General features: G+C 39.0%; 1 protein-coding gene across 7 annotated transcripts in view; it reads right to left on the minus strand.

Moving 5' to 3' along the window:
• Positions 1-22,620, minus strand: part of VPS13A (vacuolar protein sorting 13 homolog A) — a 111,528-nt gene extending 88,908 nt beyond the window's left edge. For all 7 annotated transcript variants that reach the window (XM_086628819.1, XM_086628818.1, XM_086628824.1 and 4 more), the window contains exons 1-16: positions 22,491-22,620; positions 14,791-14,834; positions 14,225-14,267; positions 13,167-13,262; positions 12,818-12,919; positions 12,123-12,232; positions 11,731-11,790; positions 10,511-10,570; positions 10,201-10,281; positions 9,701-9,758; positions 7,488-7,615; positions 7,158-7,264; positions 6,295-6,466; positions 5,869-5,931; positions 1,071-1,206; positions 299-393 (exon numbers count right to left, since the gene is read on the minus strand). In XM_086628819.1, coding sequence (XP_086484945.1) covers positions 299-393; positions 1,071-1,206; positions 5,869-5,931; positions 6,295-6,466; positions 7,158-7,264; positions 7,488-7,615; positions 9,701-9,758; positions 10,201-10,281; positions 10,511-10,570; positions 11,731-11,790; positions 12,123-12,232; positions 12,818-12,919; positions 13,167-13,262; positions 14,225-14,267; positions 14,791-14,834; positions 22,491-22,590 — 1,455 coding nt within the window. In that variant the 5' untranslated portion in view covers positions 22,591-22,620. The remainder of the gene's footprint in view (positions 1-298; positions 394-1,070; positions 1,207-5,868; positions 5,932-6,294; positions 6,467-7,157; positions 7,265-7,487; positions 7,616-9,700; positions 9,759-10,200; positions 10,282-10,510; positions 10,571-11,730; positions 11,791-12,122; positions 12,233-12,817; positions 12,920-13,166; positions 13,263-14,224; positions 14,268-14,790; positions 14,835-22,490) is intronic.
• Between the last annotated feature and the right edge of the window lie 3,583 nt (positions 22,621-26,203).

Genomic DNA, 26,203 nt, shown 5'->3' on the forward strand with positions numbered 1-26,203 from the left:
TTAAACAACAATATACTACTTATACAATTTATTCAAGCTTAAGTGAGCAAAATTTCATTCTGAACTTTTTCAGAATATCCAAAGTAAGCTCTGTAGCCACTTTCCTGATACTACATCTAAGGATGCTCTGTTCTGCACAAAGCCAGCATACAGTAACTTAATTAAAACACATTAGAACAGTATCCAATTGCAGAGACAAAGCTTCAAGTAGTTTTAAAAGTGATTTCCTATCGTCTTTAGATTTCTATTAGTAGATAAAGCTATTAATTGTTTGGTATCATAGTCAGTTATGACTTACTGATTTTGGAAGGGTTGGATCCACAGCTGTTTCACTATATCCAATTGCTGCATAAAGTTTAGCCTTCTCTTCAGGTGTCATCAGCTCTTCAAGACCTGTCACATTGAAAAAGGTTGGCTAAACTCAATATAGGTATCTGAAAAATGTAAATACTGTCATACACTCTCCAGTGTTTGGTAGCTCTATAACATACAGTAGTTACTGTCAACATTGCACTGAACTAGTAAAAGCAAAAACCCTGAGGTTTAAAGAAAAGTACTGAGTCTCCTAAAGCATGCCTTAAAATGCAATTATACTTTTATTCTGACCTAGTCTATTTCCTAGCTTGCTAACAATTGATTTACTTTCCATGTTCCACAACCTCTACTAGGTGCCCTGTAATTAAGTGAATCAAGCTCTAACACACTATATGAAACAGACAAATCATAAAAATGAATGGAAGTAAAACTGTTTACATTCTATTAACTGCTACTCTTTTCTAGCAGTGCCTTCAAATCTCCACACACAGTACACCATGCAGACAAGTGTGAAAACTGTGGCTGGAGTAAGCACAAATTGAAGACAGTTCAGAAAGACCTATGGAAGGAATTGTAAGATACCTCTGTAACATGCAATTAGCAACCTCGTCAGCAAAAAAAGGCTAAGAGAAAATGTAAACATCAATAATCTGATAGCCCAAATATTAAACAAATCCAAAGTTCCATTGTTAGGGACCTATTATTCTAATAATTATTTTATAATGACAGAAAAAAATACCACTAAATGAACATACTTGAACCCTTTACTTCTTGTTTCTGTTCATCTTTTTTTTCACTTGACCAGCTCCATATCCAACTAAACCAGCCACCAGAGTTTTCATCATCTTGTTTAACTCCTGGTCTGTAGATTTTTAATCCAGCCTTAGTTGCCTGAAATTAAAAGAACACAAACAAGTGATTTTCTTCATGCTTCTTTCTTCATTTTCCTAAGAAAAACATAGACTCAAGATACACTAACACATCAAAACATCATTAAACAGCCACTGAAAAGGCAACATGTTATTTTCTACTTCTTCTTCTAATATCTTTCTCAGATACAAAGTGCATCATTAAACTAATTCTCACTTGCACAAAATCAGCCACCTTTATAGACAAAAAGAGGACGCAAAGGTAGTTGATTTTAAGTCAATAAATGTTTCATACATAGCAGATTTTCCCTCTATCTCTCACCACCAAAAAAAAAAACCCATTCCACAACATTATATAGTGCTCTACATCACAACAATGCATCTATAAGCAGACATCAAAAATATGTATGTAAGCAATTAAATAGCCAGCACAGGTCAAATTTTAAATGATTCCTATATTTTTCATTTCAAGATAGATGGCCAAAGCAATTTAAAAAAAAAAAAAGAAAATCATGACTCTTGTAATAGAACATATAAACTAAAGAATACAGAAAACTACTCCTGGATCTGACACATATAGCTGTAACAGTGAGGAAGCACCTCCCTTCTCCCACATTCATTATTTCAACAACTAGGGGACATCCTGTCTGATGCCAGTGATAATTCCAATACTGGGTCCTGACAGAAGGAGCAAACTACATCCAGACTTGATCACTGAAAGTTTAGCATGAGGGATGGCAAACAACTATCAAGCGATCTAAGAGACAGATGAGTTCTCAAAACTGTAGTGGACTACAAAAACTAATTATTTTTCTTCATGACTAACATGATCTGAAAAGATATAAACACTTGCAGATGAGCCCTGAAATTAGACATACTCTAGTGAATGTGATACCCAAAGTGAAGGAGACAGGCATTCCTTCTCAGCATTCAAAAATCCAAGATCTCTCTGCAACACAATTAGGGAAAACGACCAGCTATAAATCAGAACATTTTTAGGGACTTGTCACACCCATCCACTCACGGGCCAATGGATGGCAGGCCTCACCACAAAAACATAAGGGCTTCTGAACTGATACCATGGATTCGCCCCAGAGAGATGATGCAGAATGTCAGCTAAACAACTCAAGGACTCAAAAAGTGTGAACAAAATCCTCCAAAGTCCTCCTTGTAAAGAACATCAAGTCGTCAAGCAGACATTACAGAGCAAACAGTTCAAGGAAAGAGAGAACAGAGCCTTACAAAAAAGGGCTGTTAGACCTCTGAAATTAGAGGTTTCTAGGACACCGAGGAGTTGGTGTTGAAGGACAACTGCCACAGAGAAAAAGTAGTGATGCTTAAAGATACAGTTCTCAACCCATCTGAGGCAGCAGCTGGCACCACAGCCCAAGGCAAAAAAGGCTACAGACAGAAGGGAGGAGAATGGTACTTCTACAAGGATGAAGAAAACATTTGTGCAGTATGGAAACTAAAGAAATTTCCTGAAGAAATCTTATTGAGCTTTCCCTGTCCTCCATTTACAATGGTTTAGTAATAAATATAGTCAGAGTCTGTGGAAAGATTACTCAGCAAGGTAAACTGTTCTGACCCAAAGGGAGAACCAAGAGCGTCATCCTGTATTCTCATTCAGGTGACTCATCTATAAAGTCTTCTCTAGACTGAAAGAACAAACTTTCTCTCTGTACAGAGACTTGGTGATTGGCTCACTGAAGCTGGTGGTTGGTACTTAGGGCACTAGTGATACAGGTTAAAAAGTGGCCTAAAGTATGGAATATAAAGTTCTCACTACAAAGTTCCCAGAAAATCAGATGCTATTATGGTCACAAATTGAGTTCTGGGGAGCTTGATTTCAAAGTCTAGAGAAAAGCAGGGCCTTGAAATTAAACTCTAAGGTATGTTTTTAAAATACAAAAAAGCTTAACAAACAGCAGGGTCCTTATCTGACATTACTCAGCCCACATCCAACAGATTCTCCTTTAAATTCATAGTAGACCTAAGGTTAACTGTCAGGATACCAAGCTAGTAGTAGATTTGCCTCTTACAAGTCCTTTGAGACCTTTTTCACAGGTATGACCTGATAATAATAAGACAGATGGGTTCTGACACATACATGAAGGTAGAACACAGTCTATAATCACTGTGACCTAATTTCCAATGTTTGGAAAATAAATCCAGAGTTAGCTAGCACATCTTTCAAGATGCTTTTCTAACATTTTTCAAATGCAAGGCTTAAAGCCTAGTCAAATGAAAATTCATTTGCTTGCAACCTATTTCTAAGCATTACTGAAACCTATCTTAAAAATCTGGACTGGAAAGTTGTCAGGAATGCAGTATGATATAACCTTTTGTAAGTAGCATAGTCACACTGGAAAAAAAAGAATAAAATTGGAGAGTAAATTCTCTGGGATCTCCCTCATCTTGCAAAAATTAGGAGGAAAAAGATAAAACCAAAAGAAACTTTACAGTACAACATATCAAAATTAAATGAGAACTAAAACAAAACAAAACAAACTTATTGTGAAAAGCATTCCAATTCAGCCAAACAACTGAAGGAGAGGGACATGAACAGAGGAGGGCCACGAAGATGATCCAAGGGCTGGAGCACCTCTGCTATGAAGACAGGCTGAGAGACTTGGGGCTGTTCAGCCTGGAGAAGAGAAGGCTCCAGGGAGATCTTATTGCAGCCTTCCAGTACCTAAAGGGGGCCTACAGGAAAGCTGGAGAGGGACTTTTACAAGGGCATGTAGTGATAGGACAAGGTGCAATGGCTTTAAACTGAAAGAGGGCAGATTTAGATTGGATATAAGGAAGAAATTTTTCACTCTGAGGGTGGTGAGGCACTGGAACAGGTTACCCAGAGAAGTTGTGGATGCTCCATCCCTGGAAGTGTTCAAGGCCAGGTGGGAGGAGGCTTTGGGTAACCTGGTGTAGTGGAGGGTTTCTCTGCCCATGGCAGGGGGGTTGGAACTAGATTCTCTTTGAGGTCCCTTCTAACCCAAACCATTCTATGATTCTATGATCATATGAGTATCTAAATGCAGGTGTGCACATAGATAACTAAAAGAAAAATCACATTTATGGACTCCTGTTTAGAGTTTTGGTTTAGAAGCACCATATCTATCACTGCAGAAATTGTGTTCATACCATACTTAATATACCCCACAAAAAAAAAAAAACACACACACACACAACAAGTCTCAAGCACCATGTCCTGGTTTTGACTGGGACAGAGTTAAGGTTTTCTTTTTAGCACCTAGGATCCAATGTGTTTTGGATTTAGTCTGGGATTTGTTATGAGAATAATGCTGATATCACACTGAGGTTTACGGTTGGTGCTGAGACATCAAGGACCCTTCAGTTCAGGTGTTTTTGTCAGTGTGGGGGAGAACAACAGGCTGAAGGAGGGGAGCATAGCTGAGACAAAGGGCCCTCAATTTCTAAGTTTTGATTTGAACTTAGATAGCATCGAGGGCCCAACTGGCCAATGGAGTATTGCATATCATGCAACGTCATTCCCAGTATACAGATGAGGGTTGGCCGGGAGAACCTCTTGCTCTTCTGAGGGCTCTTTCTCTTAGAAGAGCTCTCTTGGATTCCGAGTGCTTTCTCTCTCATTCTCTTTTCAGGCTGCTCACTTGTCCAATGCGGTGTTGGGACTTATCTGCTTTGGAATCATTTGCTGGGAGAAGACAGGTGTTGGTCACTGGGTGGTGAGCAATTATAATGTGCATCACTTGTTTGTATATATTCATATATTATTGTCATTATTACTTTTAATTTTATATTACTGTTATTATTAAATCGTATTTATCTCAACCCACAAGCCTCCTTCGCTTTTCCCCTTTAATTCTCTTTCCCATACCCTGGTGGTGGGGGAGGGTGAGCAAGCAGCTGTGTGGTGGTGAGTTGCCAGCTGGGCTAAACCACAACACACTGCCACAAGAAATGACAGACATGCATGAAGTTTAATTATCAATACATTATTTCAGATTCTAAACTTCATATTCTGTTTACTTTTAGTCACAGTGATTATAAATGAAGAAAGACTGCTTCACAGATGTCAGAAAACCTATTCAGATTTCACTTTTGTCTCCTGGAATGATGCTCAGACACTACACTGAAAACCAAGCAGTACGCTAATGTAGGAAAAACAAGACTAAGAAGCGTAACTGCTCAAGTCGCATTATCTTGCCTAATTGTTATTATCTACTTAAACGTACTCTCCATTTGCTGTATGCCACATAACCTTTGCAAATAGTAACAAAACCACATATAGTTGATCCGCCTACATAATAGGGTACCAGGAAAGGAAAGGAATAAACTAACAGTCTAGGCTGTTGGGGGTGGGGGTGGGGAAACAGCCTGAAGCTTTAGATATAATCACTTCCAACTTGGCTTATCCCATCATCCTTTGACCATATTTTCCACGGTAGATCTTCCTTACCAAAAGTGGAAAGAAATTTATCCCAGATCAGTTATTGGGAAGCAGCAGTATATGGAGCTATTTAATTTTTGCTTGATTACATGTTGAAACTAACAACACTTTACAATAACAAACATGAAATAAAAGGAAAATAGACAGTATGATGCACAATTCAAACACTAGAACTAAAATACATCTGCCTAAAATCTCCACCAACTCACGCTGCAATTATTCTTAGGCTCACTTAAATTGAAATTTTACCTCAACTTCTGCTTGTTGCCTTGCTAGAGTGATGTTAAAAATATCCAAGGCCTTTTCAAATTCCTAGAAAGAAGATGAAAAATTATTTTTGACAATTTCATTTGGTTAGATTTCACAGCTCAGTTTTACAGGAAATGACAGTAAACAACTCTTTCAGAGCATCCCAGGTTAATTTGCTAAGCTGAAAACTTAAAATAAGCCTGGAAAAGAAAAGCACATCAGTTTAAGTTTTTCTTCAGAGCAGTCAGTAATTCAAAAAAATGATCTAATATGTTTATTAATACTACATACAGTGAAAGGTATTGATGAAGCTGGCCACTGAAAATTTTATTTTTACTTAGTACTGACTTAGGAACACATAAACATTTAAGTTTAAGAAAACAGCAAGATGAACAGTATTTAAGCCTTTAACAGAGAATGGCTAACCTCCAACAATTTCAAAATGTCTTCGTTAGGTTTTTTTGATGTTATCTTTGTTTTATACATCTCTTTATAGTTCTTCACTTGTTTCCTATGGTGCCGAATATGTTCCCATGACCACATTTGGAGCTTTGGTTGAACGTTTACTTCAAGGATGCCATAGATAACATACTTCCACCTAAGTGCAAAAAAAATGAAGTATAGTTTACATATATTTTGGTATATCGAAAAGACACCTCACATTATGCAGAGACTCCCACTAAATATAACTTCAAGTTGTGAAAGACTGTAATCTCTTGTCTAATGTCATGTTTCTGATCCGTAGAGAAACCTAATGATTTTATTTTTTTTTTCCAAATTTTCCCACACAAATTTGACAGGCTGTTGTTTCCTAAAATTAAAAAGTAACCCTGTACAAAAAGTGCTCACAAAGATAGGTTTGTGTGTGAATAATCAAAACATATTTGTAAGGAATATTCTGAAAAGAAATCAAATCTCTGACACCTGTTTTGAAAATGTTTGTCCGTTTTTAGGTAATAGCTATGTTCTCGTAACAGTACCTAACATATAATGAGGCGGTCTCCATCAAAACAGAGTTAGGATATTAAAATACTAGCAGACTTGAGTTTCTGATAATGGTCTTCCAGACAGCAAATGTGAGCTTTCAAATATTGTGTTCTCATCTTTGCTCTGAGGTCCTCACCAATTTGTATTTAATGCTTCTGGCTTAAGAAAATCAAACAAAAACAAAAGCAAAGACTTTGTTTCAGAAGGAAATGAGTTCCAACCTCCTAAGTAAGGAACAATCCCTTGGCAGTTATTTCAAATGAACAACTAAGAAATTATTTTCAAAGTCTGAGGTGGCTTACCATGTCTTGGCATTGTTGTGCAATGGAACATCAGGTCTGTATTTCCTGTATGGCAGATTTCGAGTCATCATATCAATAGACTCAAGAAGCTCCATAACACTGAAGTACTAAAAAAAGAAATGAAAATAAAAAATAATTCAAACTGAGTGTTATTGTCTGAGAACATGAATCAAGCTTCTCTTCAAAAAGAAAATAATTTACAAAGAAAAACAAGATCAAGAAATGAATTGTTTCTGTATTTATTGTAAAATTTCAGACTGCTTTTCTTATTACTCTTGCAAACTAACTTTTTTACCACATTATATATAACTTCAGAAAAACAGTTTATACCTGTGGCTTATTAAATTCCACAGTTATATCCTGTAAATTTACATCTAAATCCATTTTCGGTGATGAAAAGTCAACATCAGATCGAGGATTCATAAGGAGTTTGGCTCTTGCCGAAATTGGGCGGAATACTGAAAAACAAAAGTTGATATAAAAAGTGCAATTAAATTATGCATAGATTATACATTATGGTTATCAGCTCAAAATATGCCAGATTATTCATTTAAAAATGCCAGGCTTCAAAACATGAAGACTTCGTCAACACAGCTTAAGACAGAATACGATCTATACTCAATTTCCAGTTTCATTCTGGCAACATTTGTGAAAAAACTATTAGTAGTACATTCTCAAAATATTTCCTGTATGCAGTATTATATGGCAGATATTCCAATTAATAGTCTATATCTGCAACAAATCTGATTTTTTTGGCTATGATATCACCTATTTATAGTACAACACAGTTTCAAACACAACACTTATTTCACTATATCCTGACGGAATAAGAGTTATTATTTTATTTTAATATTACTGATGTTTTACACTGTTTGATAAATTATACTCACAACAGTGGGAAAACTAAACATTCCACCTTTCTAAATCCAAGCCCAAGTAACCATGGAAAAAAAAAATCAATACAGAAGCTATGTAAAGCAAAGCACAACACATACAACATTTCTGCTCTGAAAATTTTTCATCTGTTCCACAATTTGGCACTATCGGGCATTCCATATAGGCTTCAGAAGCCATGTTTAGTTCAATTTTTCTATTTCAACAATTGATCCAACCATAAGAATTTGTATACTACTTGAATTTGTGTAAATTGTATTTTTATCAAACGAAATTCTTTGGATTTCAATAGAAGTACTGACAGACCACCTACATAAAAAATACTCTAATGTCACTGAAAGGTTCATACAAGGGGAAACATATTTTTGCAAGATGAAACCATGTTTATACCAATTTAGCTTTGTTTCATTTTAAGCCTTGTATTTCTCATGAAGCTTATTTTACTTTTATTCTACATATTTCATGTGGTAGCATTTCTATTAAGTTTTCTCCCTGTTTTTAGCTTCCTAAATTTCGTTTTTCATCCTTCCTATGTATAAGTATTACGTTTGCATTTAGCTCAAATGACAGAAACAGACTTTGTGCTTACTACGTTTCTAGCAATGTCTCAATCTGAGGAGTCGCTCTAACAGAGCGAGATTTTCCATTTACCACCGAATATCAGCATGACGTAATTCTTTAAACATCTGCATCTTTGTTGATGGCACTGCTGAACTTTAAGAGTGTAAATACTGAATCTTGCAATTTTGCATACAAATATTTTGAACTTCTTTGTAAAGACTTAGACAACCGATGATGTTTAAACTTATTTTCTTGTAAAGAGCCAAAGCTAGGAAATGGAAAAGATACAACATCAGAAGAAATTCTTAAATAGTTCTCCAGCAGTCAAATAAAGAGACGCAAAAGGCTTCCTCTTTCAGGCAAAGGCAGCAAGAAAAACACGTAAAACGAACAGTTTTTAACCCTTGCTATGGTGAACTGAGGACTGGCTTGCTACAGAACAAGCCACTTCAAAGGCCATTCTGCCTTGTAAACAGTTACTAAACAATCACATAGATGCACATGAGATAAAAAACATGTTTTCCATACGAAAAGCCAACAATCAACCTTGTTTGAGTAGAGCCAATGTGACTTTTGGACTAAAGTAGGCAACATACAAAGCAAGACGACTTGCAATACAGTATCACTAAAAACAAAAACAAAACAAAACAAAAGAACAAAAATGTTGATGTTCCAGAGTTGTGTGATTACTGTTTTCACCTCCAATGAAAAAAGAAACACTTCGCATAAGGCTGGTGACCTCAAAACCATTAATCTATTACTCAACCCAATCTGATTCACAAAGCTTACATGATGCGCACATTACTGCTACATTTTTTAAAATAAGGATATGAACAATGAGGATTTATGTACGACATTCCATCAGAATGACACATGACTCTACATTCTAATCAAAGCCTTTTTAAGGCTACAGATATGGTACAGTACTCACTCTCAGAGAGACAGTTATTCCTACAAAATAACTGACCTGCGCTCCTTTCTAAGATTTCTGAGTAGCAGCCAGAGGAGCAACCTCTGAGAAGCATTCAAGTTTACGATTTAGGTATACACACGTATCACAAATACAAATTAAACACCACACCACTTACCGAAATCATAACCTTCTGGGATTACGTTGTGGCTGGCAACTCCCTGTTTTAAGTTCACCTACAAGCACAATGGAGTTAAAAAGTTTTAAAGCATAAAACATTAGCATTTTAATACAGGTTTCAGATAATCCCTCAGATACACAGTACAATTCAAAATGTCCACCTATGTTTTAAACAGAATAAGACTTCTATTTTTAGCTAATAAAATCGCTGAACAGTAAGATGATCATATACCGTGTATAATTTTGTAACTGGCAAAGGACTTTTTTTTGTGCTTTTTAACTTCCTCTGATGGATGTTGTACTCTTACCATATAGAAACCTTAACATTTACTGTTTTTCCTAAAAAAGTCATTAGTAAGAGGACAGGACATTGACAAGACAAGACAGGACATTCTCCAGGACATTGACCTAAACAGAAACGGACCTGGAAGTGACACATGCTCTATGCTTCAGATTATGAACTGGAATCCTAGATACATTGTCTCATGCTTTACTTACCAGTGATTCATCACAACCACCATGGTAGAACATCTCCGATTTCACATTCCAGTAAGCAAAAAGGTTATCCAGTCGTACAAGCTGAAAATACAACAGAACATATGTATTAACACCTAAGCATTTTAGATTAATAATTTGGGTTTCACAAAGTCTGGATTAATAAAAATGTTCAGAACGCTCCTTGCACAATACCCATCTGTTTATTTTAGGGCCCATACAGTTACATGTTTTCTTGATTTCACTTTCTGTGGAAGGACCTCTGATTCGGCTTATTAACAATTCCTTCTTTAGCATACAGTTTATACCGCACCTTGTAGAACAATTTGGCAGTTTCATCATGTAAACATGGATTCCAATTCTTATCTGAGGTCTGAAATGAGAATTAAAGAAAGTTATTCCACTATCTATAACAAACCAACATTTTACCATCCCTGAAACAAATCAGCAGAAAAGAGAGCAACATTGTCATAATTAAACCCCACTGAAAGTAACGGGATGTCACCTTCTGACGTAAGATGATTAAACCATTATTTCAAGTGGAAACTTGATAATGCTACTTCGCCCCCAAAAACACACGTGTACACACAGTGACGGGCAGGCTGTATGCAAGACCCAAAAGATTCTTTAAAATTCTTTTTTTAGTATCGCAAACTGTTTTCCTTTACACTAATACTATTTTCAGGCAGGCTCTTTGGAAAGAGATAAAAAAGGGCCTAGAATTATTTTATAATTCTATAAGTAGCATTTTAGGTCCAGCTCAACAGAAATGCTATATGCTACTACGCTTTTTCAAAGCTAATAGGCATTTCAAGAGTGAAGTAGTAAGAATACTGAAGTTTTTGTTCATTATGCAAAAACTGTTTGGCTGGAAAAAAGCTTTCCATGTCCTAAGAACAAACATTCATAAGACAACTGTTTCATTCAAGAAAGTAACATTTACTTAGATACATTTTCTTTGCGATTATCAACTACACAGCAAAAGCTAGGGAATGAGAGCAACTCAGCAGAATCAGCATATTGCTGCTACTAGACAGTGTTGCAGAAAAAAAGTATACAGTCTGTGATGATTACTATTAGCACTTTAAAGTGGAGCTCGCAGATCAAAGAACTGAGGCCCCGTCTGAAACAAGACACCATCATCTTTATTTTCTTTTTTTTTTTCTTCCACAATATCAAGCAGTAACTTCCTTGCTTGGAGCTCATGGCACTTCCAGTGAAAGATTCATAGATTCCAAACATCCCAAATCCAGCAAAGACTAGTACTCGGCAAGCACAAAGTGCAGCAGGCCGAAGAGTAAGAACTTCCTCCCAAAGGTCTGTTTTCACGCTAGCATTTTTTCTTTAATGGCACCCCCACCACAACATTTATGCTGGATTTGATAAACCACGTAGTTACCGTTGTGCATTCCTCATGATTACAGGTATACTTTCATTAGACAGTATGTTACCAGACAGCACAATAATACACAAAATCATAATTTAACCTATCAATATATATCAACATGCTTTTTAGATGAAAAATAAAATTACCTGCAAACTTAGATTCTGAAGTGAAACTCCAAAGGACAAGGGGTTATTTCGATTTGTGATCTAATAGAGCAGGGGGAAAAATACCAAAAAAAGGATTATCTTGTGCTCCAAGTTTAGATTTGGAAGTAAACAGTCAGCAATAAAAAACCACATATAGCAAGGATCTGCATCTTCTTTGTACCCAACCACATGCTTATAAGTATCTTATGCTTTGGTATCCACTTTTAACATGCGTTGGTTGGTTGGTTGTTTTCTTAAGACTAGGAAATTTCTGAAACTCTACTGGGATTCTCTCAACATGGAAAGCAATAGGGTGAAAAGAAATCAGACAGGTCGCTAATTTCATGGTAAAGCACACAACCTCTTATGCTAAGATACACAAAAGTACTCACATCATCCTCATAGCGAATATGGATGTTGGAAATTTTCACTTGAAGATTTTTGATGACCTGAGTTACTAGTTTTTCTACGAAAGTGTCCTGTTTCTCCTCTTTTACTTTATCTAAGTTAAAGGAAAAGAATTTAATATTTTGTTTGCATTGAAAAATTTTTAAAACTACACTGGAGAAAACAACAACATAATAAAGTTTGTATCATAGGTATTTAAATTTTCTATTACATTGTACTCCAGTTTTGCAAGAACATGTCTTTTCAGTATAATCTATAATATTTATACCCTCAGACTACACGCTTTCCGCTTTATTACTTTCTGCATGAAGAATCAGGTTGTTCAAAAGTATGACTTTTACCTTGATAATCAAGGCAGGCAATATACATTTCTTGAAAGTACCAAAAGATGAATTTAAGATTACAAGACTTAACATGTATCAAAGAAAAAAATTAAACAGAATCTTTAACAAAGTGTAACCATAAAAATTCTTTGCTACTACTTTGTTTGGAAACAAAGTCAAATTTTTTCCTATTAAATATTCTGCAATATTGTTGGCAGCTACACCTAAAAATCTGTAACTAATAGGTTTTTAAGTATCAAGAGGAAAACAAGACTCTAAAACAGATATCCAGCCTCTTTCTGGATTAAAATAAAGCAAGAAGTAGTATCACTTTCATTAACTTCTCCTGCTCTTACCTTGGTCAGCTATTTTCTGCTTTGCTTCCTCTATCCTTTGCAATTCTCTTTGTCTTGCTTCCAAGAGCTGCCTGGCTTCTTTTTCTGCATCATATTTTATGCCTAAATACACAACATAAAAAGGTATGATAAAAACTTTACACATTTTTGCAAAACGCTCTTTCAAACGCAAAAATTTTCATATTTTGTTAATAATTATGTAACAGCAAAAAATTAGGTGGCTAAACATAAACTACTGAAAGACATCCCATTCCCATTATCTAACTGTATTTGGTAGGAGAATCTACTAGGAATAAAGCTCAAGAAATCCCACCAATCTATATTCACTTTTTTCTCTGCATTAACTTACTGGCTGTGGGCACAATAAGCAAATAAACTCCATCAAGAACTGCCTCAACGGGTTGAGTATAAAGGTTTTGCCATGGAATCTGTAAGTTAAGTTGACCTACAAACACAAAAGAAAAAGGTTTAGGTATACAGTTAAATAGTTGACTGGAAAAAAAAAAATTAGAAAGATAATCCACGCTAACCACAAAATCCCTGAACAATTATTCTGTTGGACACGAAGAGCAGTGCATCTGAGGCTTACGTCCTTTGGGCTTTACACAGCACACAAATGATCACGAGGCAAGTTTTCCCACAAGCAGAACTACTAAGTCTACAGGTCCTCTCCTTACTCCCTTGAATTTTTCCTAATAGCAACCTCTCCCTCCTTGCAAATCTGCTGCAGCACCCGAAAGGCACAGGCAGCTCCTAAGTGACCAGTCAGCTAAACACTCTCAAAACCAGAACTTTTAAAATATGTTTTTTTCTTTCTTTTTCTGTGGAAGAGAGTCTTAAATAGTGTATATGTTTTGTGAACATGGGGACACTGGGGTTACAGCATCTCTCATTCATCACAAAAGTGCCAATTTTAATCAGTCACAGGAATACGTGTACTTCTAGGGCAGATTTAAGGAAAACATAATGGCTTTACACTTAGTTTCCTTTAAGAAACCACAAACTTTTACAAAGGCAATCCACTTGCAATGAGAAAACTTCATATTAGCAAAAACAGGGAATAAGGATAGAAAGCGAAGTTGAAGGCAAAATCAGCTGTGGAGTCTCGCTGAGACAAGGGATAGGATCCAGTCCTCCTCATTTGCTCCTTTGCTATTTTGGGTTCTTTTCTGACTAATACCAAAGTGACGAGTCAAGACTCCAGTATATTTTAACTTAACCATCTTAGCTCAAGAAAAGTAGCTTCTTCAAACAGTTTTTTTCAGAAGAGACAAGCTTCAGAGTGTGCAAAGCATGAAAATCAAGGAAACTAGGAAAATTACTTGCTTAGGATGTCTAGAGCCACTTGTAAAGAAAAGTCATATGTTTAGCAACTCGTGCACGAGTGTACAATAAAACGTAACTTACCGATGTGTCCTGCTTTAACTTTAAATGGCACATCCAGCTGACTCTGAAAGAAAGCATTTAGAACATTTAAGCCCATTTCAGCAACTTGTGAAGTGTTCCCATATAGGAAAAAAACACGATGATAACCTTAACAACAAATTTACCTTTCAATCACTGAAAAAAAAAACCATTCAGTATAATCAAACATGCGAGCATTTGTTTATTGATTTAAACCGTTAAGCCATGCTAGGCTAAACACATTCCCAAGAGCACGTTTCTAGCTTCATGAGCTATAGAAAAAAAAGGTCTTTCAGCATTGCTTTTGATCAAAACATATTCTTTTAGAAATTGCTGAGAGTTTTGGTTTTGAAAATAAAAAAAGCTAAAAGAAGGCAGCATACACCTTTACCTTTAAGTTTAATCTCAAATTAATTAGACAACTCACACAAGCACAGAGAAAATAAAACTAAGTTTTCACTTAAAAGATAGTGTATCCTAAAATAAGAACCAAAACCAGCATATGCAAGACAAAATGTTGTTCAAGAATCGTTTTTGCCAGAGTTCTATTTTTATTTTCAATAACTTACCAGGGCATTTTCTTTTATTTCAAGATTCTTCAGTGCTACAGCTCCTAAAAGCAGGAAAACCCGTAAGTAAAACTATAATATGCGAAGTAGTACTGGTGAACGCTAACCATCCCAAAGCCTGAGTCTGTGGACCCTGACCTGTGGTTCTTCAGCTCTTTGCCGCCTAAGACATCCACAACCCACACCACAAATAGCCATGAAAGATGATTAAGAGCACACTGTTCATTCATGTTACAAAATAATATCTGAGATTTTCTCGGGGAGCTTGCGTGTCCATGGAAAAGAACCTAAGATTCCTCAAAGTAAAAATGTTGGAAATTACTGTCACATTTTGTAAGGATCCATTCTGAAATTAAAATGTCGCTTCTTTTTCCTCAACCATCTGCTTCCTCTGCTTGTGGAAATCTAGCAACATTAAATTTAGAGTGAATTTTTAGCCCTTGAAAGACCTTACATTTGCGAGTTATATTTATAGGCTTATAAAAGTTTACAGGAAGCATTTCAGTAAATCTAGTTTTTAAACGTCTTAAGACAACAATAAGTTCAGTACCCTTAAAGACAGAAATTTTAATTGCAAGATCTGTTTTTTACAACATACTTGACATTAGACCCTTGCCATAACAAAGGAACATTGGAAGGGACCAGGAAACTGGCAGCTTAGAAACATGCACGTAGTCTGAAGCAACGTCTTCTGCAAATTCTACAAGAAGGATGGAACCCCTGCAAGAGTTACCTTTGAATTAGTTGTGTAGTGTTAACACATGCACATGGAACAGACACCTGATACAGCTGAGCAGGGGCATAAATGAGATTCAGGAAACCAGAAGCAGATTACAGGCCTGGAAAGGAATACAACTTGACACTGCAAACAAAGATTTGACTGACCCAATAACACTTTCCTTCTGGGGATGCAAGTTAGAAGTGGTCAAACATATGGGCAGACAGAAGTTCCAACTGCAAGAAACGTTCTTGCAGTTATATAGTGCTGAAGGCAATAGACTACTGTTCAAAGTACCAGAATTCTATACAGCTGACATGTGCCACCATCAGTCTCTCCAGAGAAACACTACATGCAGAAAGATGTTTTTTGAGAGCTGGTTGTTCTGCTCTTAAGCCTTACAATACTTAACACATTGACAGAAACATTACCAAAAAAAAAAAAAAAAAATCAAGGAAAACATTCCCAGCAGTAGTCTATAACTACTCTAGTAACTATAACTAGTCTACATAATCTTCGAGGGATAACAAGGTGACCATTTTTACATACCATTGGGTTCAATTCTACTCTAAATTTATTCCACAATAAAGCTGACCCTGCACAGACCATTTTAACACTCATTAGAGACATTCTCATTATATGAGAGACACACCACAAAACTGCAACCAAACAAAAAATTTGCTTCTCCAAGAAGATATCACTAATTGTAATTGTATTCGTAGGAAGTAATTTTAATGGTATCCACAGCAAAGGTTCAGGTTTGTAACCAAGTTACCATGAATGATATGCAGTTTTTGCACATCCATCAGTTGTGCCACGGTAAAAACGTTCACAGGCAAACTCTCAGACCACATGACACATGAAGCAGTTTAACTGGGTTTAGTTTCTTTCACTTTCACTGTCAGCTGAGTAAACAATTTACCTCCCATTTATCAAGGGTCTGGCAAATGCCACACTTCAGCTGAGGAATAGTAACTTAAGCTGCAATAATTTGGCAGCCTTAACACTTCTAAAAACAAGATATTGCAAAATGAGCAAAGATTATTATCTCAAGAATTCACAAACAGTATTTTGTGATGGAGAACTGAAGCTTATTTTACCTGAGCGTACCATAATGGCAGAGAATAAACATGATATCAATACTGTTTCAAACAAAAAGGCTTTGACAATTCTACATGAAATGTTGGGATTGGGAAGTGGGGTAAATAATTCTTCACCATTTTTCCTGTAGTTATGATTTTGCAATTAACAAGTTTAAGGGTTTATTTAAAATCATTAGAAGAGACAGAAATTAGTAAAACTTCGACAATCTCAATTTTAGTATAAAATTACTGAAACACGTTCTCTAAAATATCACAGTTTACTTACAAACACCTTGTTGAGGGTCTGACCACAGCGAATGGACTACCAAAGCACACAAAAGGCTACTGCTGAAGCACTGCATTTTGTACATCTATGCAACCTTTCTTTCTCCTACTCCTCCGCTTGCGAGGGAGCGCATGAGAGAGACTAATTAAACCTTCCTGCAAGTAAACATGAACTATTTCCAAAGTTACCACAGCTCAGCTGGCAATCAATTTTAACATTAACGATTCAAAATGCCATAACTGACCATGTCAGCAGTCACCTTCATTGAGAAAACTTAAGTTTACGTCACACTCGGGTGTTTCACCTGCCATGAAACATAGCTCCAAGTGCAACAACACTGAATCCTGGCTGTTCTGTTGGTGGGGTGGGTGGAAGGGGAAAGAATAAAAACAAACCCTCACAAACAGAAGCAGGAAAATCAGGGAACAAAGGCCTACTACAGCACATAACACGGCTACTGGATTTTACTGTCTTGGAGCACTGCCAATGGATTTTAATTGCAAGAATTTCAAAATACATCAAGGTTTGGTTGTTTGGTTTTCTTGGAGTTTCAGGGGTTTTTTTTCTCCCATTGGGGGAAACAATGTTTCTTTGCTTTCATGACAGAAATGCATCCAGATAAAACCCCATTTGATGGCTTAAAAATTGCCCAACTAAGGAATCTTGAAAACTGTATACACAAGCAGTTGGAGTTGTGTAAATATCTAGGATTAAACATGCAGGCTAACAGCTGTAACAATAACAAAAGCCAGAATGTCTATAAATACCTACAGCACAGCCTAGGCTATATTATAAAGTAAATTCTTAGCCTTCCTGATCTCTAATGCTGTAAATAATTCAACAAAATCAAACATTTGTCAAAATTCTGGAATAAATAGGTTTATAGGTTTAATTTTAGACACTCGAAATAACTTCATGAATTTGAGCGCACGAACCAACATCTATTACCAAGGACTGAGCTTGCAAAAAGATATCTGAAAAATAAGGTAACACTCAGCAAACCATTTCAACAGAGAGGCCTAACTGAGATTTTGTTATGGATGTCAACAGAAGTTAAAGAAGGGAAAGAAAATTCATTCACACAAAAATCCTGCAGATTTAACCTATGTATTCATCACATTTCTGCTTTCCTGTAAGTAAGGGGAAGGAGCAGGGTGGTACAGGAACAGAGAAGACAGATGAGAAAAAGAGAGATGAAAGATGATAGGCATGAGAAACTGAAAATAACTCAGCTGGTACATGACCAGTATCCAACACCCCAGGTCACAGATTTTAACAGAATTTCTGCTTTTTAGCAACAGCATTGTCAGCTTGTGAATGCCTTTGATCACTTTATACAAACCGCTGCCTTTGCTAGTCACTTCCCACTTGTGTTTGTGCTGTTAATTATTCCGGTTTCAGTACACCTTCTGGAGACACGCTGTAAGTCTGGAGATCTGCGTGCCTGCCAAACACCTCCTCTATTGACATCTACTGTAAAACAGGTCATGAAAGGCAGCAGAAACTACTCCATGGCCTTCACGCCTCAGCCAATTCAAATTACTAATATGGAAGGGGGACATTGTACCTGCTATACCTAGACAAGGAATGATATGTAAAAGAAGTAGTCCTTTATTAGGATAATAGTTGTAGCCAGAAAAAAGTAGGTAAAAAGTGCCTGCATGCTGACAGACGTGTCAGTTATGTGCCTATATCATCCTACTAACAGGAAGAGACACCAGCTCTTGGAATCACAAGTTGTGTTAAGACGGACACGCTTGAGGCATTATCTAAGTAGCTGTGCCAACTCAACAGAGAATGAAGTATTTTAAAGGGCCGCTCAGGGACTCTAATCAAGACACTGAATGAAAAGTTATCTAGATCCAGTCAAAAGAAAATACTGGCAACACGGACCTTGGTGAAACAACTGTTTGGTCTCCCATAGTGTCTGGAAACCTCAACCACACTTCATCTGTTCTCAAAGATAACTCTAATCACCTCACATCGCTCCGGTCATTTCTCCAACTGTTGAAGTATAACTTTGTTAGGTCTAGACCATTCAAAAATATCTAACTTATCTATTTAACCTGTTTTTCCAAGCCAAGCACTTACACATTGGTTAACACAGCTCACTGAAACTATCTTTTTAAGTGAAGATCAAAAAAAAAGGTTTAAAACACTGTCCTTCCCAGTATCATCCATCCAATAACTTTCCTTGGTGGCCACCTAACATAGCAACTGTTAAATCCTTTTCTGAGCCTTGGCCTTTTCAATGTCGGCCTTACACATTACAGTTACTTGGTTTACTTCTACCGGTTGTCTCACATTCTCCTTTCTGCATTGCCTTTTCTATTTCAAGTCATTCATTTCTTGCAGCTCACTCAGCCATAAGTCTGTTTCCAGACATCCCATCTTTCTTTAGTACTGAGCTGGTTTGCATTTTTACCCTTCCATCCGAGGGTTGTTTTTTTGGTCTTGTTTTGGTTTTTTTTTTAAGTGGGGCAGGGTAGCGGGGAAGAAGATTTTAAAACATTCCTATAGTTACTACTGTGTTCATGTATGTTGTTTGGAGCAGCATCATCACACAGTTTTACTACTCAGATTGAATCTGCATAGTTTTAATATGACGTACTGAATTCTCTCATTATGCAAAACTGAAATGAATGTTAGGCATGTTCATTAAAAAGTCATTAATAAATCTCCCAAATTTACAGAAGATGAAATACCTAGTTTTTATATGTACATCCAAAGTCTACCAACAGTTTATCAATCTTAACCTAAACAGGCTAGCTATAAAGTCTCACAAGGACAAAACTTGTTCATTACAGCATCTAAAAAAAACCTTAGGTATTTAATCACAGATAAAAAAATACAGGCTTCTAAAAATTTAAAGTACAGATATACAGCAACTGTGCATTGCTATAGTATCCAAAAAGCACTGGCCATTTGTTACAAGGAGAAAAACTGTCCTTTCAATCACTACTAATATATTTGAAATTAATTTGTCCTCAATCCATTCACACAACGTGATTTAAGTAAAAGTTGGCAAATTTGTCATGACACATACTCAAGACAGATACTGTACGAAAACACATAGCTGTAATGAAACACTTTCAGAGCATGCAGACAAGCCCAAAAAAGTATTGCATTTACACAAAATATGAAGACCAAAAAAAAAGTACTATTTTTCTAAAAAAAAGAATTTAGGTCCACAATTCCAGTAATTAATAAGTCAATAAAATTACCAGTAGGCTTTAGATATACTGTGAGGGTAGGGATCTACAAGTCAGTGATGGCCTGCATATAAACACAGTAGTCTACTGCTATTACTACTTACAGCTACTGTCTTTTGGTTAGAGGAATGCAATTTCTAGGTCCTCCAAGATCTTTGGAACAAAAGAAATACTGCAGATGCACACACCATCAAACATAGTTTAAGTTGCATATACCAGTGAAAGCACCGTGCAGTAGACCAGGAAAAAATAAACCTCTACAGTTGATGCTCCAAGAACCCAATGCAGTAGCAGTTTCGGGCATCTCAGAACAAGATGTAGCTTCGTATCTCAAGTTTCACACTAAGCAAGAAAACAGACCATTTAGAGAAAAACTGATTTTATTCTAGTACAAAGGCACGGTACTGAGGAAAAAGGACTTTGATTTAAAGAAAAACTATAATGAGCCCTCTAAGATATTAAAACTAGCTGAAGAGGAGATCATAAAAGAAAATCCCAAAATCAAGTTCCGCATACATAAAATATTATGACAGCTGAGTATCAAAACTCCAAAGTAAAAACTAGTGATATCAACTTATGTGGGTTTTTTTAAGTGAGAGAGCTAACGTGCATCTAATCTGGTAAGAGCTGCCTCACAGAAGCATAAACTGTCAAGAGTAATCACCAGCAATTTACAGAGTTGGAAAAATAAGTTTTCACCTTTTTCTAATGTATAAACATTGCCCAAAGCATTTACAGAATGTTCCATATTTTACATTAAATATTTTGCTTGCCTTCCTTGAATAGAAAGAAGAAACCATGATAACTGAAGTACTTGTTAAGTACACAAATCAATTAGCTTGACACATTTTGCGAAAGCTGCAATAACTCAATCCTTTCAAATAAGACGCACATAACCTGCAATAAACACACTACATTGGGCCTTACTGCTCCAGGTCAAGGACTACTACTTTCTCTCCAGCAATTACGCGTGTTGTTGCAGTGTCAAAACTCCATATAGAGACTGAACTTTGCAAAGACCCTACAAACGACTTGACTAGCAGCAAGAGAATTACTACAGAGATGAAACCAAATAAGGATGCCATTTCAGAAAACAAACGTGAAACAAAAACATCCTGGATGCAAAAAACTCCAGGAAAAGCTTCCCAAACCCACTTCATATAGATCAGTACCTAAGAATAGAATTGTAAGTAGGGAATACTTCTAGGATGCTTCACACCTGCAGATGTATGAACATACATGGGGAAAAAAAAAAAAAACACAACAATCCATATGTCTCTGTTTGCTTTTGCTGATGCTGCAGAGACCTGGAATGCACATTCAAAACAGAGCTAGGAGTGGTCACTGCACATGCATCTGTTATTTGCATGTGTCTTACTTTTCTTATGCCACCTTACGTTGCCCAGACATACTGGAAAGACACGTTTCAGACACCTTTGGTGCTGTTTTCCTGTACCATTACTGAAGAGACCTCGACACAGCACATTCAAACAAAATACCTTCCTCCCTTAATTTATTTCTACAGACTATTGCTTACCCCACTGAGCACAGCTGGCCACAGTCTCTGCAGGCACCCAGACAATTCCTAATTCTTTAACGGTAGAAAAATGAAGCACCGCAACTATTCTAGACCTACGGATGACAGCAACAAAAAAAACCAAACGGCACGCCACGGACTCCCACTAGCACACCACTGACACTACAACGCTATCAAAGCCCCAGGTGTTTATTTCGGTTTCTTATTTCGAGGCAGGGAAAGAGTCATTAACTCCGCCCAGTTTCACCTTCACCCGAAGCCGGGCCAGGTTCCCGGCTCCAAGCCGGCTCCTCCAGCCCAGCCCGGCCCTCCCCAAACTTCCCGCGAGTGCCGTAGGCACCGCGCAGACCCCGAAACCCGCCAGCTGCCCAGCCAAGCTGCGTTTCCAGCCAGCAGAAGTCAGCTAGGGCAGCTCCATACGGAACAATAAAACCATCTCATGCCTTTTCGCCGGGTTTTCCCCCTGGTTTCGCAGTCCCTCCCGGCCCCGCAGCCGTCTCCCGCTCCGCCGCCCCACGCAGTCACAGCCGCCACCGGCTGCTCCACGCCACCCACGGACACCTCCCCCTTGCCTGCCCGCCCCCACGACTATTTTAAACTGCGGGGCAGGTGGAGCGGCGGCAGAGCTGTCGGGCAGGCAGCCCAGCGCGGCGGCGGGCGCGGCGCGGCACCGCCCGGCCCGGCCCGGCCGGACGCCCGGGGACACCGCCCCGGCCCTCTCCCTGGCGCGGGCGGCGCGGCGGCCCCGAGCCCGGCCGGGCGGGAAGGAGGCGCCGCCGCCAGAGCGCTGCAGGCGGCGGGCGGGCGGCTCCGCAGCGCGGCCAGGCCGGACGGCGCGTCCCCCCGCGGCGCGGCAGCCCCGTACCTCCCCAGATGCCCAGCTTCAGCTGGGAGCTGTCGAGGTTCACCACGTAGTCGCCGAGGAAGCGGTTCAGGACGTCCACGACCAGCGACTCAAACACCATCGTGGCCCGACCCCGGCAGCGACAGCAGCTCCGCCGCCACCCGCCGCTGCGCTGCCGCGGCCCCACCACGCCCCCCGCCACACACACTGCGGCTCCCCGCCCCGCGGCCTGAGGGGGGGCGGGCACGCTCCCGCCCCGCCCCCCCGCTCCGCCCGCCCCCCGCTCTGCGCGCAGGCGCGGTGAGCCGCACTCCTTTGCGCAGGCGCGGTAGCGCCGTGCCGGCTGCCGGCGGGGGGAGGGCGGGGTGTGGTTTGCCGGGGGCGGTGGGAGGGGGCGGTGGCGGGGGAGCGGCGGCGTGGCGGACGGCGGGTGTGTCGAGCGTCAGGCCTTTCGCAGGGTCACCTCATGCGATTTCCGAGGAAAATGCGAGGGTTTCACATTTTGTTTGTTTTTAGGATACGGATTGGCTTGTCCCAGATGTTCAAATGTGGCAGCCTTAGGATTTTTTAAGTGATTTTTGTCCCCAGGCCAGGCAAGCGTAGACGTTACTTCACTCAGCTGTTTGAAAGTGTCTGAACTGTTGCTGGTACAATGACTAAACCAAGTTGAATTTAAGATGCATCTCCCAAGAGCTTGACTCTTACGCTGTTTGCTGGCTTGGGAATCCGTTGAATCAAGCTGAAAAATCTGGGTCATGTTTGCACGGAGCGGCTGTGTGCCGAGGCCTCCTGCTCGCACGATGTTCCTGTTCTGCCAGAGGGCCACAATGCATTTCTTTGATGGTGGCAGAAGGAATAGAATTATCCTCCAGCTTGTTCCTGGAACTGCATCAATCGGGTTTGAAATTCAGTTAAAGTGTTTTATTGAAAATCAACCCCTGAGTTTTTACAGCATGCAGTATTAGGTTTGCACAGCAAGTTTGAGGGGGGGAGATTTTCCTCTGTGAGAAGACTCCAGGGAATCACCTGTGTGGAAGCAGCTGGTTCCAGCTGACTCCAACAGTTCCACCACAGGGCACAGCAAGGCCTCGCTAGCCCCTCACCAATGCTCATGGCACCTCTGAGATAACATATTCAAGAAAAGGTAAAAAGCTCTGCATGGCAGCTGTGAGAGAAGTGAGAAAAACATGGGAGAAGAAGCCCTGCAGGCACGCAGGCTAGTGAAGGAGGGGAGGAGGTGCTCCAGGCACCAGAGCAGATTCCCCTTCAGCCCGTGGGGAAGATGATGGTGGAGCAGGCTGTCCTCCTGCAGCCCTTGGATGACCACAGCGGAGCAGACACCCACCTGCAGCCCATGGAGGACCCTGCACCACAGCAGGTGGATGTGCCCTGGGGGAAGCTGCAGCCCCTGGAGGGCCCACACAGGAGCAGGTTTTCTGGCATCACCTGTGACCCACGAAGGACCCATGCTGGAGCAGTCTGTATTCCTTTCTGTCAATGTCACTGAACCTTTGTATCTAATATTCTAAATGAAACCATTTTAATTAGAATGTCTTACTGGGAGGATATGAATGAGAAGACTGCCAGAGGCAATACACTTTTATTCTTTTTCGGAATAGTAAGAGAACGCTACCTATCACTTCTGACCTTTTCTTTCACTGCAGCATGTATTTGCCTACTTACCACAGTCTGCCCTATCAGCACTGCCTCACCTCCTCCCTACCTGCAGAATTTACATTGTTTACAAGAAGTAGCTTGGTTGGTTTAAGGAACCACACTTTTATCAAGGATGTCGTAGTCGTTGTTTGTTTATTAACACAAGGATTGGGAGAGAGACAGGCTAAAGAAGGATGTCAGACAACAAAAAACATACCGTCTTCTTGACGCTTAGGTTCCTCTGAAGATTATTGTGCGTTGTATGAAGAAATTACAATCTCTGCATTTCCAGTTCTTGGGCTTAGCATCTTTTTCTCTTGAGAGAGACCAGTAACATAAACACCACATTAGAAAGAGATGATTTAGACCAATAAAAACCAAAATGCAATCAGCAACTTGTGTGCATCGAATGTAACTGTGTCCATGCACTAATACGCATACATGGGAACATTTATCCAGCAGGCTTCCTGTAAATTTCTTACACAAAGCCGAACGTGTTTCTTATAAGCTATCTCTAGAGGACAGTGTGAACACAGGACTTTTCTTATTTTGTGACTAACTCATATATCTTCCTATTTAGTTGTGGAAAGGCTGATTGTTAAATCCATTTACATTTACTATGGTCCACTTACTCCTACAAATTCGGGCTTTGGCAGCATGGATCCTCAGGATTCTCTTCTATCAGTCAGTTTTCCAAATTAACTTTTTTTTGTAAGATGCAGCTCCTTAGGGATTCTTTTTCTTATTCAAATATTCTGCAGAAGGCGTTTTTAAGTCAAGGGAACAGAAGTGTCCTAGATTAAGCAGCATTCATATTGATCAGAAGGATACAATTTTCATCTTGCTACAGCAAAAGAATATTTTTTGCTATGACAGATCTTCCCACTGCACAAAATATGGGTGAATCTTCCACATCAGTCAGCTAAGCTTGAAGCTGTCCACCTGAGAAACACTATTGTTGATGAACTGCTAGGCCTAGTATAGTGACCATCGATAATAGAAATCCGTAACATTTGCAAACTTAACAAGGCAAGGGGATTCAGTCCCCCTTTTTCCTTCATCTCTCTTCATGTCACACAGCTCACTCCCGCCAGCAGATGCAGTGTGGTTTCAAGCCCAGTTGGAGCAGTAGCTGAGAAGTAAGGAACAAGATACATCAAACAGTGGAGTAACTGCAGAGCATCTGTCCAGTCACATGAACCGAAATTTCTCCCTGGGATTTCCACAAAATTTGAGAACTCTGTCTATATGTGTGACACAGTCACAGCCACCTGGACAGCAATTTTTCCACTTGAACAGGTGTTCTGTGTGTCCCCATAGAAATCCGTTACTAATCTCTTTGGGTTTCCCAATTTAATAATCAAAGGTGTTGATCCTTTGATGGCATTTCACACCCATAACAAAACTGTTTAACATCTGGCTGAGTATTAGCAAGCAAGTCTCTGGACTCCCCACTCATACCATTTATTTGAGCTGAGCCTGGAGGCCGCAGTCTTCCTCTGTGTGAATGGGGGACCCCAGGTCAGCTCACTGCTGTGCTCTGTGTGAACACTGCTCAGATTTCTACTGAAGTGACTCAGCATCTCACAGGTCTGCCAGGATGACAGGCCATCTTCAGGGTACAGTGCTCTCCTCTGCTGCAGGATAATCACTGGCAGCCCTCTCAGTCACATACTAGAGATCAGACAAGTAAATTTGCTCGTAGAAAAAAAAATGTAAAAGATGTTTCTGGGGTTTTTTATTCTCCTTCAAAACTTCTAATTTCCAGGGTCTAATGAAGTCGCATAACTTCAGTCATACTGCTGTGATTCCATGTATTTTCATGTTCAGAAATATGAAGATTCTTCTTGGTTTTTCCATGTTGCAGATAGTGCTTTCTAAATGGCTTTGGCTCAAAAAAACATGAAGGGTGATGAATAAAACTGGATGGACTATAGACCTCGTGTAATGTATCCTCAAAACTAGAATTCTGTCAGTCTTACAGGGATGTCAAAATTCATTAACTGTTTCATGAACTGAATGCACTCATAACTGCCCTGAAACCACACATCAGAAGGATGCCTTATTTCTAAATCTGT

The sequence above is a fragment of the Tauraco erythrolophus genome, chromosome Z, assembly GCF_009769465.1.
Source record: "Tauraco erythrolophus isolate bTauEry1 chromosome Z, bTauEry1.pri, whole genome shotgun sequence".
NCBI classification, from domain to species: Eukaryota; Metazoa; Chordata; class Aves; order Musophagiformes; family Musophagidae; genus Tauraco; species Tauraco erythrolophus.